Raw genomic sequence first — 15,126 nt, forward strand, 5'->3', positions numbered from 1 at the left:
TGAAAGCTGGGTGAGTAAGTTTGCGGATGACACAAAAGTCGGTGGAGTTGTGGATAGTGAGGAAGAATGTGGCAGGTTACAGCGGGATATAGACAAGTTGCAAAGCTGGGCAGAAAGGTGGCAAATGGAATTCAATGTAGCTAAGTGTGAAGTCATTCACTTTGGTAGGAGTAACAAGAAGATGGATTACTGGGCTAATGGTAGGCTACTTGGTAGTGTGGATGAGCAGAGGCATCTTGGTGTCCATGTACACAGATCTCTGAAAGTTGCCACCCAGGTAAATAGTGCTGTGAGGAAGGCATATGGTGTACTGGGCTTTATTGGCAGAGGAATTGAGTTCCGGAGTCCTGAGGTCATGTTGCAGTTGTATAAGACTCTGGTGCGGCCTCATCTGGAGTATTGTGTGCAGTTTTGGTCGCCATACTATAGGAAGGATGTGGAGGCATTGGAACGAGTGCAGAGGAGGTTTACCAGGATGTTGCCTGGAATGGTAGGAAAATCGTATGAGGAAAGACTGAGGCACTTGGGGCTGTTCTCATTGGAGAAAAGAAGGTTTAGGGGAGATTTGATAGAGGTGTACAAGATGATTAGGGGTTTAGATAGGGTAGACACTGAGAACCTTTTACCGCTAATGGAGTCAGCTGTTACAAGGGGACACAGCTTTAAATTAAGGGGTGGTAGGTATAGGACAGATGTTAGGGGTAGATTCTTTACACAGCGGGTTGTGAGTTCATGGAATGCCCTGCCAGTAGCAGTGGTGAACTCTCCCTCTTTATGGTCACTTAAGCGGGCATTGGATAGGCATTTGGAAGTTATTGGGCTAGTGTAGGTTAGGTAGGATTCGGTCGGCGCAACATTGAGGGCCGAAGGGCCTGTACTGCGCTGTATTTTTCTATGTTCTATGATATTTATGCAATAATCCGCTCTCTGATGTTTCGGTTATTGCCAGTGCCAATTAGTTCCTGACCTCATTACAACTTTGACCCAAACATGGAAAAAAAGAGCTAAACTCAAAAAAGGAAATAAGACTGAGTAACCTTGACATCAAGGCTGCAGGTGATCCAGTGTAGCATCAACTGGAGTAAATGGCAATTGGGGAAAACTGGGAAGGTGGTTGCGATTGTTGCAGGTCAGTTATCTCAGTTCCAGGACACTTCTGCAGGTGTTCATCAGCATAGAGTCTGCGGCCCAACCATCCCAGGTGATTCAACAGCCTTCCCTTCACCATAATGTCAAAGTGGAGATGTTTGCTGATGACTGCACCATGTTCAGCACCACTTGCGATTCCTTGAAAACCGGGAAGCATCCATTTCCAAATGCAGCAAGAACTGGACAACATTCAAAATATGAGATAACAAGAGTTCAAAGATAGTACGTCTCTATTAGGGTGAAGGTCAAGGATGGTAGGTGTAGGGAATGCTGGATGACTACAGAAATGAAGTTTTCGTCAAGAACAAGAAGAAAGTATATGTCAGGTCTCCTTCCTATCGGAAATATGTTGTGTAACTTGAAACGGTTCAGAAAAGATTTACAAGAATGTTGCCAGGGTTGGAGGATTTGAGCTGTATGGAGAGGCTGAACAGCCTGAGGCTGTTTTCCCTGGAGCGTCAGAGGCTGAGGAGTGACCTTATAGAGGTTACAAAATTATGAGGAGCATGGATACGATAAACAGACGAAGTCTTTTCCCTGGGGTGGGGGAGTCTAGAACTAGAGGGCATAGGTTTAGGGTGAGAGGGGAAAGATATAAAAGAGACCTAAGGGGCAACTTTTGGACACAGAGGATGGTACATGTATGGAATGAGCTGCCAGAGAAAGTGGTAGAGGTTGGTATAACTGCAACGTTTAAGAGGCATTTGGATGGGTATATGAATAAGAAGTGTTTGAAGGGATATGGGCCGGGTGCTGGCAGGTGGGACTAGATTGGGTTGGGATATCTGGTTGGCATGGACGGGTTGGACTGGAGTGTCTGTTTCCACGTTGCACATCTTTATGACTCTAGGAATAGAAAGTAGAGATCGAGTGAATCCCTGTAAGAGTATAAAGAGAGTAGGTGTATATTCAAGAGGCAAATCAAGAGGGCAAAAAGCGGACATGAGATAGCTTTGGGTTAAGGAGAATCCAAAGGGATTTTACAAATATATTAAGGACAAAAGGATAACTACGGAGAGAGTATGGCCCCCTAAACATCAGCAAGAACACCTACGTGTGGAACTGCAGGAGATGGGAGAAACACTAAATGAGTATTTTGCATCAATGTTTACTGTCGAGGTGGATATGGAAGATAGAGAACATGAGGAAATAAACAGCAATATATTTAAAAATATCCATATTACAGAGAAGGTGGTGCTGGATAGCGTAAGATACAAAAGGTGGCTAGATACCTGGGATGTGATCAGGTGTATCCTAGAACTCTGTAGGAATGCAGAGAAGTCATTGCTGGGCACCTTGTTGAGATATTTCTTTCATCAATAGCCACAGGTGAGGTGCCAGAAGACTGTAGATTGGCTAATGTGGTGCCACTATTTAAGAAAAGTGGTAAGGAAAAGCCAGGAAACGAGAGAGACTGGTAACACTGACATTGTTGGTGGACATTTATTGGAGCAAATCCTGAGGAACAGGATTGACATGCATTTGGAAAGGCAAGGACTGATTACAGAGAGTCAACATGGCTTTCTGCCATGTTCTTTGAAGAAGTAACAAAGAGGGTTGATGTGGGCAGAGTGGTGACATCATCTATATGGATTTCAGTAAGATGTTCGACAAAGTTCCTCATGGTAGATTGGTTAGCAAGAGTAAATCACACAGAATAGAGGGAGAACTAGATATTTGAATATAGAACTGGCTGGAAAGTAGAAGACCAATGGTGGTGGGGGAGGGTTGCTCTTCAGACTAGAAACAGGGATCAGTGTGGGTCCACTACTTTTTGCCATTTATATAAATAACTTGGATGTGAACAGAGGAGATATGGTTAGTAAGTTTGCAGATGATATCAAAATTGAAGTTGCAGTGGGCAACTAAGTTTACCTCAGAGTACAATGGAACCTTGATCAGATGGAGCACTGAGCTGAGTGACAGTGGAGTTTAATTTAGATAAATGCAAAGTGCTCATTTTAGAAAAGCAAATCAGGCAGGACTTATGCACTTAATAGTGAGGTCCAAGGGATTGTTGCTAAACAAAACGACCTTGGAGCAGATTCAATGTTCCCTGAAAGTGTAGTCCACAAGTAGATAAAATAGTGAAGACAACATTCGGTATGCTTGCCTTTTGCAGTCAGTGCATTAAGTATATGAGTTGGACAGACATATTGCATTGGTTTAGCCACCATTGGAATACTGTGTGCAAATTTGTTCTCCCTACTATTGGAAGGATGTTGTGAACCTTGAAAGAGTTCAGAAAAGATTTACAAGGATGTTGCTAAGATTGGAGGATTTACGCTATAGGGAGAGGTTGAACAGATTTAGGGCTGTTTTCCCTGGAGTAACCGAGGCTCAGGGGTCACCTTATAGAGGTTTATAAGGTCATAAAAGCATGATAGGATCAATAGACAAGGTCTTTTCCCCAGGATGAGGGAGTCCAAAGCTAGAGAGCATACGTTTAAGGTGAGAGGGAAAAGATTTAAGAGGGACCTAAGGGGCAACTTTTTCATGCAGAGGATGGTGCATGTGTGGAATGGGCTGCCAGAGGAAGTGGAGGAGGCTGGTACAATTACAACATTCAATAGGCATCAGGATGGGTATATGATTAGGAAGGGTTTAGAGGGATTTGGGCTAAATGCTGGAAAATGGGATTATATTTATCTAGGATATTTGGGCAGCATGGATGAGTCGGACCAAAGGATCTCTTGTATATCTCTACAACTGTATGCGATAAATGGCAAATGACATGCATCTCACAATATAGCCAGCCAATGGCCACCTTCAACAAGCATGAAAATAACAAGTGTCCCTTGATGTTCAGTGGGTGAATATCAATATCCTGGGGTTACAATCCTGACATCAAACTACGTCACCAACACTTCTCAGTCTCTAGGTCAGATTTTGAAACAATTGCAAAACAGCTGAAGGACTGCAGTTTCAGGAAAGTGGCTCACCACCACCTTCACCAGGGCAACTGGGAATGAGTGACAAACACTGGCTTAGCCAGCAATGTTCACATAAAATAATACAAAAACGTTCTCCTAACAAGCTTCTAGGGGCTTGTACTATAAGAGACAAATACTTTATTGGCAACTACAAACTAAAACGGAAATTGGACTGATAACGGAAAAACTGGGAGAGTTGTGCAACTTGAAAATCAAGTGTTACAGATTTGAAACAAAAATAGAAATTGCTGGAGAAACTCAGCAGGTCTGGTGGCATCTGTAGAGAGAAAGCAAAGTTAATGCTTTGGGTCCAATGACACTTCTTCAGTGATCCTTCTCCAGTTATTTATGCTATTTAAGATTTGTGTATTGTTCAAATATGAAAAATAATGCTGCTTGTTGCAAGAGGGAGGATTTGAGACTAGGTGGTACAAAGAATATTTCAAGGTCAGGAAATTTAGCCCTCTGATTGATCGGGTTGCAGATTGTTAAAAAGTGCCAAGAGAAGCAGTCTGCAGACAGGAAGACTCTCTCTCTCACTGGGAAAAGCACAAAAAACCAAGAAAGCTTAAAGGAAGGAATTCTAAAGCAAGAAAAGGCCTAAGTTCACCTGATTGATTAGTGGAACAAAGAGTGATCGTTATTCAACAGACATGTCATCATTGCTAAGAATGAAAGGAGTGAAAATAACTTCCACTGTGTGGTATGGACCTTGGATTTTTGGAATTTTATTTCACCTCTCTATATTCTTATCCTACCAATAACATGAGCAATGAAACATGTATCTTGTTTCTGTCTTAATTGTGATAAGCATGTGCATATTTGGGGTTTGGCAAGGTACCATTTAAGTTGCAAAAATTAAATTTATTTTTCCATTGCTCTTGTTAAATGAATTTGTAACAATAGTATTATTTTCTCAGTCGTTGCTGAAACCTGGTGTGAAATGCTTTGACCCGAGTAGCAAATAAATCCTTTTGCTGATCTCATTGGGATTTTATACATTTATATATTTTGCAATGATGTTAGGAACAGTGGAACACAATTATTAATGCATTTTCATGACTAAGAATGCTACTAAACTAGAAATGGGGTGCAAAAACATTTACAAGAATGTCACAGAAATTGTAGGGATTGAGTTATAAGCAGAGGTTAGGGAGGTTGAGAATTTATTCACTGAAGCGTGGGAGGCTGAGTGGTGACCTTATCGAGGTTTATAAAACCATAAAGGGCATAGCTGAGGTAAATGGCCAAGGTCTTTTCCCTAGGGTACAAGAGTCCAAACCTAGAGAGCGTAGGTTAAAGGTGAAAGGGGAAAAGGGGAAAGATTTAAAAGGCACCTCTTTTCACACAGAAGGTGGCGTGTATATGCAACAAGCTACTAAAGTGGGACATGCAGATACAATTACGCATTTAAAAGAAATTTTAACAGGCACGTGGATAGGAAAGATTTGGAGGGATATGGGCCAAATGCAGGCAAATAGGACTAGTTCAGTTTAGAAAATCTGGTCAGGGTGAACGAGTTAGACTGAAGGGCCAGTTTCTCCAGTGAAAACTTCTCTGACTCTATAACCAGCACATTCACTAAATATCACCTGTTATACATCTAGATAAAAACATACATCATATAAGTCTTTGAAAATCTGTGCTTTTAAAAGTATTTTACAAAAATGTTAATATCTTATACACTCATTTATGCTCACCACAACACACACACACACACACACACACACACACACACACACACACACACACACACACACACACACACACACACACACACACACACACACACACACTGTCTCTCACCACAATTACTCTTTTTGCACACTCTCTTTGTTCCCCACCCTCTGGGCAGGGGGTTTCCAGCGTTAGTGATGCAGGTGGAAACCCTCAGACCTCTCCACGAGAGGATAAAAGATATTGAAAATCAACACAAATTCTAAGTAAATCTGCCATTACTCAGTGTTGACTCGCTGTAGCCCTCAGAATTCAATACCAAGTTTAATCATTTTAGAGCCTGAGGACTTTCTTCCATGCCCTTTAGCCACCCCCACACCCCAAGCCTTGTCATCACATGGCTGTTTTTTATCACAATCAACCCATTTTCACGCACTAATAGGCCCCATTAACATCTTTGCTTTTCTCTGGCTCACCATTATCCATTCCTCTGGGAAAAAATTCCTCTGCAGATGCGTCAACTCTCCTGCTCCTCAGATGCCGCCTGACGTGCTGTGCTTTTTCAGCAGCACACTTTTTGACTTGTTATCCATTCCTTTCTTTGGGTTCCATCTCCACCTATTGTTTACTTCTTCCCTTCACCCTGGCCTCTCACCCAACCTTAGCAGATATACCACCATTCCTAGCTATAACCGGTTGTGAAGGGTCACTGGACCTGAAATGCTGACTCTGTTTTCTCTCCACAGATACTCCAGATACTCTAAGTTGACCCAGCAATTTCTCTTGTAGTTTAGATTTTGTTCATCCTCAGCTCAAGAGAGACTTTGGCTCTTCTGCTCTCTCCTGCCATCACCAAAAAACCCTCAGGGACACCAGGGTTCCATTGTTCTTACCTCCCCATCACCAGCTGAAGGCAAGAGAGACTCAGGCTCCACTGCTCCCCTCTCCCCATCACCTAACAAACTCCAAGAAGGATTCACATTCCACAGGTTTCCCCCTTCCCTTTCCTCTAGCCAAACCCCAGATTCACTCAATCTATGCTGTTCCCTCCTCCCCATTATTAGCCAAATTTGCTCTTTCTCCTCCTCTATCACCTACCAAACCCCAGGAGTATTTGGACTCTACTGCTTCCTCTTACTTTCCTTTAGCTAAACCTCAAGATACCCAGGCTTCACCGATCTTCCTCCCTCTGCTCCAGCTGAACTCCAAGAACTCACAGTCTCCTGCACCCTCCTCCCCATCAACAGTCGATCCTGAGAGAGACTTGGTCTCCAGTAATCCCTTCTCCCTTTCCTCCAGCTGAACCCAAAGAGACTCAGGCTCCATTGATCCCTTCTCCCACTCAAGTCAAATTGTTCAGACATTGAGTTCCTAAGAAAACCTATTAGATTCAAAATGTCAAGAATTGGACAGAATACTCAAGAAGTACTCAGTACAATAGGAGGGAAGTTATGCAAATCGTTCATAACATCCTTGTTAGTTTACAGCTAAAATACTGCTTGCACTTCTCGTCACCACACAGAACATAGAAAAATACAGCACAGAACAGGCCCTTTGGCCCACGAAGTTGTGCTGAGGTTTAATCCTAACATAAAAAATAATAACTTAATCTAAGCACCTCTCAACTCACTGTTCTCCATGTGCCTGTTCAGAAGTCGCTTGAATATCCTCAATGACTTTGCTTCCACCACCACCACTGACAATGCATTCCATGCATTCACAACTCTGTGTAAACAACCTATCTCTGATGTCTCCTCTAAACCTTTCCTCCTAATATATTCAAACTATGACCCCTCGTACCTGACAATTCTGCCCGGGGGAAAAGTCTCTGGCTAGTGACTCTATCTATTCTTCTCATTATCTTGTATACCTCAATCAGGTTTCCTCTCTTCCTCCCTCTCTCCAGAGAGAAAAGTCTGAGCTTTTTCAACCTTTCTTACAAGGCAAGCCCTCCAGTCCAGGCAGCATCCTGGTAAACCTTCTTTGCACCCTCTCCAAAGCCTCTGTATCTTTTCTATAGTAGGGTGATCAGAACTGGACACAATACTCAAAGTGTGGTCTCACCAGGGACTTGCCGTAGTTCTTAAACTTGATTCTCCTGTTAATGAAAGCAAAAACACCATATGCTTCTTAACAACCCTATCCACTTGGGTGGCAACTTTGAGGGATCTATGTACTTGCACACCCAGATCCCTCTGTTTCTCCACATAATCAAGAATCCTGTCTTTAATCCTATATTCAGCATTCGAGTTCAACCTTCCAAAATGCATCACTTCGCATTGATCCAGGTTGAACCCCATCTGCCATTTCTCAGCCCAGCTCTGCTTCCTGTCTATGTCGCGCTGCAGCCTGCAATAGCCCTCAATACTATTGACAACACCTCCAGCCTTTGTGTCATCTGTAAATTTACTAACCCACCCCCTCAACCTCCTTGTCCAAGTCATTTATAAAAACTATGAAGAGCAATGGCCCAAGAACTGAGCCCTGTGGGACACCACTCAACACTGACCTCCAGGCAGAATACTTCCATCTACAACCATTCTCTGCCTTCTGTCCATCAATCAATTCTGAATCCAGATAGCCAAATCTCCCTGTATCCCATCCTTTCTGACTTTATGAATGAGCCTACCATGTGAAACCTGATCAAATATCTTGCTGAAGTCCATATACACCACATCCACCACTCGATCTTCATCGACCTGTCTTGTCACTTCCTCGAAGAATTCAATAAGATTTGTGAGGCATGACCTGCCCCTCACAAAGCCATGCTGACTGCCTTTAATCACGCTATTCTTTGCCAAATAGTAATAGATCCTATCCCTCAGAATTCTTTCCAAAACTTTGCTGACCACAGATGTAAGACTGGTCTGTAATTGCCAGGGATTTCCCTGTTACTCTTCTTAAAAAGAGGAACAACATTTGCCTCCTTCCAATCCTCCAGTATGACTCTCGTGGAGAGTGAGGAGACAAAGATTTTCGCCAGTGGTTCAGTAACCTCCTTTCTCGCTTCCCGGAGCAGCCTAGGATAAATCTGGTCTGGCCCTAGGGACTTAGCCATTTTAATGTTTTCCTAAATTTCCAGCACATCAACTTCATCAATCTTGATCTGGTCAAGCCTGTATCCCAGCTCCTCAAAGTTCTCATTCACTACAAGGTCCCTTTCCTTAGAGAAAACTGAAGCAAAATACTCATTTAGGACTTCCCCTATCTGCTCAGACACCACACACAATTTCCCTACACTAACCTTGATCAGTCCTACCTTCTCCCTGATCATTCCCTTATTCCTCATGTATGAGTAAAATGCCTTTAGGTTCTCCCTAATCCTATTTGCCAAGCCTTTCTAATGCCCCCTCCAGGCTCTCCTCAGTCCATTTCTGAGCTCCTTGCTAGCAAGCCTGTAATCCTCTAAAGCTGCGCTAGATCCTTGCTTCCTCCACTTTACATATGCTGCCTTCTTCCTTTTGTCGAGAAGCTCCTCTGTTCTCATCATCCAAGGTTCCTTAGTCTTACCCCTTCTTATCTGTCTCAGAGGAATAAATGCGTGCATCACTCGCAACAATTATTCCTTAAACAGTCTCCACATGTCTGCTGCGCCCTTTCGGTGGAACAATTGCTCCCAGTCTGCACTTCCCAACTCCTGTCTGATAGCATCATAATTTCCTTTTCCCCAATTAAATATCTTCCCTCGGTAACTGTTCCTTTCCCTCTCTAAGGCTATGTTAAATGTTAGGCAGTTGTGATCACTGTCACCAAAGTGTTCTCCCACCGCGAGATCTGACACCTGTCCTGGCTCATTGCCAAGCACCAAATCCAAAATGGTCTCTCCCCTCATCAGTCTGTCTATTTTCAGAGAATTGAGTATCTGAGAGAAGATTTACCAGAATGGTTTCAGGAATGAGAGATTTCACTAAACTGGGTGAAGAAACTGGAAAATTATTTTTCTTGGGAGAAAAGAGATTGATTTAAGATTTCATAGGATTGTTCAAGACAGATTCAATAAAGTAGGCAAGGAGAGGCTGTTCCCATTCGATCAAGAAGATACAGGTTTAAGTTTCTGGATAAGAGAAGCAGGGTTATGTGAGAAACAGCATTTTTTAAAATGCAGCAAGTGAAAATGACTTGGAAACTGCTATGAAAGTAGTGGAACTGGAAACAATCAGTAATTTGTAAAAGAAATTTGAGGGAAATGAACTTGTGAATTGAGGATAGAATATAGATTGCAGATCCATCCAGTTAGTTCCAGAGACTCAGCAGGAATTCAATGAGCTAAATAGCTTTCCTCTGTGCCAGCATGACTCAACTGCCAGAAGTAGAGCTCAATAACACTCATGATGTACTCAGCATCACCCAAGATAAAGCAGTCCACTTGATTGGATTCCTAGCCACTATAAACATTCACTCTCTCTGCTACCAGTGCAGGTGCAGTAGATTACACTGTGTACATAGTGTACTGTCATAATTAATGTAAGTCTTTCCCTTGTTCCTTCTGAAGCTGTGTTCTTATTCATCCTAAAGGACAAAGAAGTAGATGCACAGGAGCACTAGGACCTGTTAGCTCCCCTCTAAATCATGAATCATCACAACTTGCAGCAACATCCCCTTCACTATCAGCGAGTTAAGATTTGTAATTCCATCCCTAATAGAACTGTGGGAAACATAACCTACATATGGACAGCAGTGGGCCCATAATAGACTGGCCACTAACTACTCAATGAGATGGACAAAAAATGCTGGCCTTCTTAGTGGTACTCATTTTCCAAGAATGAATTAAATGAACAACACATTAGGTGACCTTCAAGTTTGAACTGTAACTTAATGAAAAACGATACATTGGATTTTCTGATCCAATGAATGGTTTTACAGGACACAGCACTTTCGGTCAGTTTCTGGAAGACTTCCATCAAACCTCTATAATTACTATTTTTTTCCTCTCCAAGCAGCATAGGAGGCTGAGAGGCAACCTTATAGAATTTTGTGAAAAATGAGATATACACAGACAGCTAATAATGTCAGTTGTCTGTCCCCTAGGATGGGGGATTTCAAAGTGAGTAAACATTTTTAAGATAAGAGGAGAGAGATTTTGAAAAGAAATGAGGAACAATTCTTTTTTTTAACAAAGAGGATGGTTTGTGTTTGGAATGAACCTCCAGAAGTAGTGGTGGATGTTGGTACAATTATAAAGTTTAAAAGATATTTAGATAAGGACATGAATAGGAAAGGTTTGGAGGGATATAGGCCAGAAGCAGGCAGGTGGGACTAGTTTAGTTTGGGATTATGGTCAACATGGATTATTTAGACCAAAGGATCTGTTTCTGTACTATCTAACTCTATTGACTGAGCTTTAAAAACAAAAATCCAAGCATAGCTCAAGTTTACATGACGATGTCTCTTTGTTACTTACTGCACTGGCATACAGAATTACATGAGAATCCTGTTACAATTCTCAATTTTCTCCTTTACCTATTGTCTATCCAATTTTACAGCACAATTTTGAATTGTGCAATTGATTTCAGTATTTATTTCATCATTAGTCCAAGCATCAAGCATCATGTTTCAACGGAAATCAGCTCAACAAGCTGTATACACAATTGTAAAGCAGCAATTTTGGAGCCTGCAACATCAATCTTGCCAGATTTCAATAACAGCAGATTAATAACACCCAAGGATTAGTGACATTCGGGAATAAAAATGTCCTACCATGTCAGAAAATAAAATTGACTGCTTACCTGTCTCCTCATAAAATCCTCAGAAATATTCTCCCCCTTCACAGCTGGTTGCATTAGCCCAGCGATTAAAAGCATTCTATTTAACCCCAGAGCAGCAAAGAACTGCAGTGTCTGATGATATGAGAGCAGTTCATTATACCTGGAAGAAAGATAAATAAGATGCAGAAAGGAATCTTGCTATGGTGAGGATATCAACGATAAGTTCATTTGTTCTTCAATTCTGTCAGTTAGCAATGACACTGAAGACAATGTCCCTCTGCAACTTTCATCAACGTTTTGTTATTTTTCTACTCAAGCGATCTTTGTTGTCTGACCACAGTATAAAATATCAAGATTGTTCATGCCTATCAGACATATTAGCTGGCTAACTCACTTTCATACATCTGCTTGACCACTAGATACTTATCCAATTTATCCAAAAATGTGCAGGTCCAGTGGATTGGCCATGCTAAATTGCCCGTAGTGTTAGATGCATTAGTCAGAGGGAAATGGGTCTGGGTGGCTTACTCTTCAGAGGGTCGGTGTGAACTTGTTGGGCTGAAGGGCCTATTTCCACACTGTAGGGAATCTAATCTAATTCAGTATTGGATGAGAAGAAATTTCCTCCAAACAGTGGGAAGACTGAATCCATTAATTTTGGATCTCACTCCATCCAGTTGTGGGTGATCTAACATATTTGCATTCAATACTCTCCTGAAAATCTTCCATCATTAAGAAAATCCTTACCCCATACAAAGTTAAAAATCACACAACACCAGGTTATAGCCCAACAGGTTGTCCTAACCACCTGATGAAGGAGCAGCGCTCAGAAAGCTAGTGTTTCCACTCTGGATGTGGGTGGCATGGTGGCACAGTGGTTAGAACTGCTGCCTCACAGCATCAGAGACCTGGGTTCAATTCCCGCCTCAGGCGACTGACTATGTGGAGTTTGCACGTTCTCCCCGTGCCTGCATGGATTTCCTCCGGGTGTTCCGGTTTCCTCCCACAGTCCAAAGGTGTGCAGATTAGGTGAATTGGCCATGCTAAATTGCCTGTAGTGTTAGGTAAGGGGTAAATGTAGGGGTATGGGTGGGTTGCGCTTCGGCGGGTCGGTGTGGATTTGTTGGGCCGAAGGGCCTGTTTTCACACTGTAAGTAATCAAATCTATCTAATAAGCCTGTTGGGACTATAACCTGATGTTGTGAGATTCTTAACTTTGTACACCCTAGCCCAACATTGGCTCTTCCAAATCATGATTACCCCATACACTTTGCAAACCAATGTTCCATCTCCAATTTCCCTTTTTTCTTTAAAACTCTCTTGGACGTGTTGTCATCTCACAAATCCATTCATAGCATTCCTGGAACTCTACATTAGAAACCCGCCAACAGGGTCACTCCTGCCATAGTATGTATATGGCTCGTCAAAGTCACAAGTGACATCCTATGCGTTTATAACAGATGTAAACTTTCAGTGCTTCACCATCATCACCTGGCTGCCCCCTCTGACATGGTTAGCCATTCCATTCTCCTTCAACACCTCTCTGTTGTCCAGATGGGTGCACTCACACTGTTCCATTCTTATCTATTAAATTTGCACTGTATATTCTGATGTTCCTCAAGGCTCAAAATGTACAGTATTAGTTCTCACAATGACAATGACAATAACCAGCCCCACTTCATAACCTTTTTCAATTTTTCCACTGTTGCTAAATTCTCAGATATCTATCCAATATTTATTATTAGGTGAGAAGAAATTTCCTCTAAATAGTGGGAAGACTGAATCCATTAATTGTGGACACTCGTCCAAACTCTGGTCCTTGCTACTGGCTCCCTAATACTGCTGAGATTAGGCCAATCTGTGCACAACCTTTACCTCATATTTCAAATTCAGATGAGCTTCCAACCTTATAACCCGATAATGTCTATTTCAAAATGCATAACGTCACACAAATTTCCATCACTTATCTGCTGTTTAAACCTTCATCCATGTTTTTGTCACCTCTTGATAAAATTATTCCAATGCAGTCCTGATTGGTCTTCCACATTCTACAAAGGTTCGGGTCATCCAAAACTTAGCTAACTCTGCACTGATTTGCACTAACTTCCGAATCTTTATCACCCAATACTTGATTTAAATTCACTCCCAGTTCAGCAACTTTAGAATTCTCATATTGTTTTTAAATACTTCCGTAATCTTACTCCTCCTTATCTCTATATTCTCCTTTAGCCTCACAAACATCTGAGCTATACGCACTCTTCTAACTCTGGCTCTGTGCATTCCCAATTATTATTCCTCAACATTGGTAACTGTTGTTGTGGTTCTGTTCGCCGAGCTGGGAGTTGTTGTTGCAAACGTTTCATCCCCTTTCTAGGTGACATCCTCAGTGCTTGGGAGCCTCCTGTCATGTTTCCTTCGACATTTATAGTGGCTCGTCTCTGCTGCTTCTGGTTGTCAGTTGCTGTCTGCTGCAGTGGCCAGTATATTGGGTCCAGGTCGATGTGTTTGTTGATAGAATCAGTGGATGAGAGCCATGCCTCTAGGAATTCCCTGGCTGTTCTCTGTTTGGCTTGCCCTATAATAGTAGTGTTGTCCCAGTCGAATTCATGTTGTTTGTCATGTGTGTGTGTGGCTACTAGGGATAGCTGGTCATGTCGTTTCGTGGCTAGTTGGTGTTCGTGGATGCGGGTTGTTAGCTGTCTTCCTGTTTGTCCTATGTAGTGTTTTGTGTCCTTGTATGGGATTTTGTACACAACGTTGGTTTTGCTCATGCTGGGTATCGGGTCCTTTGTCCTGGTGAGTTGTTCTCTGAGAGTGGCTGTTAGTTTGTGTGCTGTTATGAGTCCTAGTGGTCGCAGCAGTCTGACTGTCAGTTCAGAAATGCTCCTGATGTATGGTAGTGTGGTTAGTCCTTTGGATATTGCAGTTTCAATAACATTCAAACATCTACTTGACTGCAACATATTAAGTACTTTAAACATCCACTCACTGCAACTGGCAAGCAATGCCTTCAGTGTACACTCCAGGTACACTATAACCGTGTGGCAAGACTTCTTCAAGAGCACCTCCAATTATGTCCATATTACAACAGAGTTTTCTATAACTCTTTCAGGATATGTGGACATTCTGGCTGGGATAGCACTTAATGCTTATCCCTAAAACCCCTCAAGAACTTGGCAACGGGTTGCTTTCTTGAACTGTTGCAATCCATGTGCTGTTAAGGGAGTTTCAAGATTTTGATGTAGCAACAATGAAGGATAGGTAATATAGTTGCAGGTCAGGATGGTGTAGGACTTGAAGGAGAATTTTCAAGTGGTGACCATGTTTTGTTGCATCTGCTCGTTCTTCTAGTGGCAGAGGTCATGGGCTTGCAAGGTGTTGTTGAGATTAGGTTTGATTAGATTCGATTACTTACAGTGTGGAAACAGGCCCTTCGGCCCAACAAGTCCACACTGACCCTCCGAAGAGCAACCCACCCAGACCCATTCCCCTACATTTACCCATTTACCTATCACTATGGGCAATTTAGCATGGTCAATTCACCAAACCTGCACATTTTTGGACTGTGGGAGGAAGCCAGAGCACCCGGAGGAAACCCACGCAGACACGGGGAGAATGTGCAAACTCCACACAGACAGTTGCTTGAGGCAGAATTGAACCCT

At 42.4% G+C, this 15,126-nt stretch overlaps 1 protein-coding gene across 2 annotated transcripts in view; it reads right to left on the bottom strand.

The window, feature by feature from the left end:
* si:dkey-122a22.2 (uncharacterized) overlaps positions 1-15,126 on the bottom strand; it is a 191,881-nt gene that overhangs the window by 64,809 nt on the left and 111,946 nt on the right. For both annotated transcript variants that reach the window (XM_060824317.1, XM_060824318.1), the window contains exon 8: positions 11,486-11,624. In XM_060824317.1, coding sequence (XP_060680300.1) covers positions 11,486-11,624 — 139 coding nt within the window. The remainder of the gene's footprint in view (positions 1-11,485; positions 11,625-15,126) is intronic.

The sequence above is a fragment of the Hemiscyllium ocellatum genome, chromosome 4 (assembly GCF_020745735.1).
Source record: "Hemiscyllium ocellatum isolate sHemOce1 chromosome 4, sHemOce1.pat.X.cur, whole genome shotgun sequence".
NCBI classification, from domain to species: Eukaryota; Metazoa; Chordata; class Chondrichthyes; order Orectolobiformes; family Hemiscylliidae; genus Hemiscyllium; species Hemiscyllium ocellatum.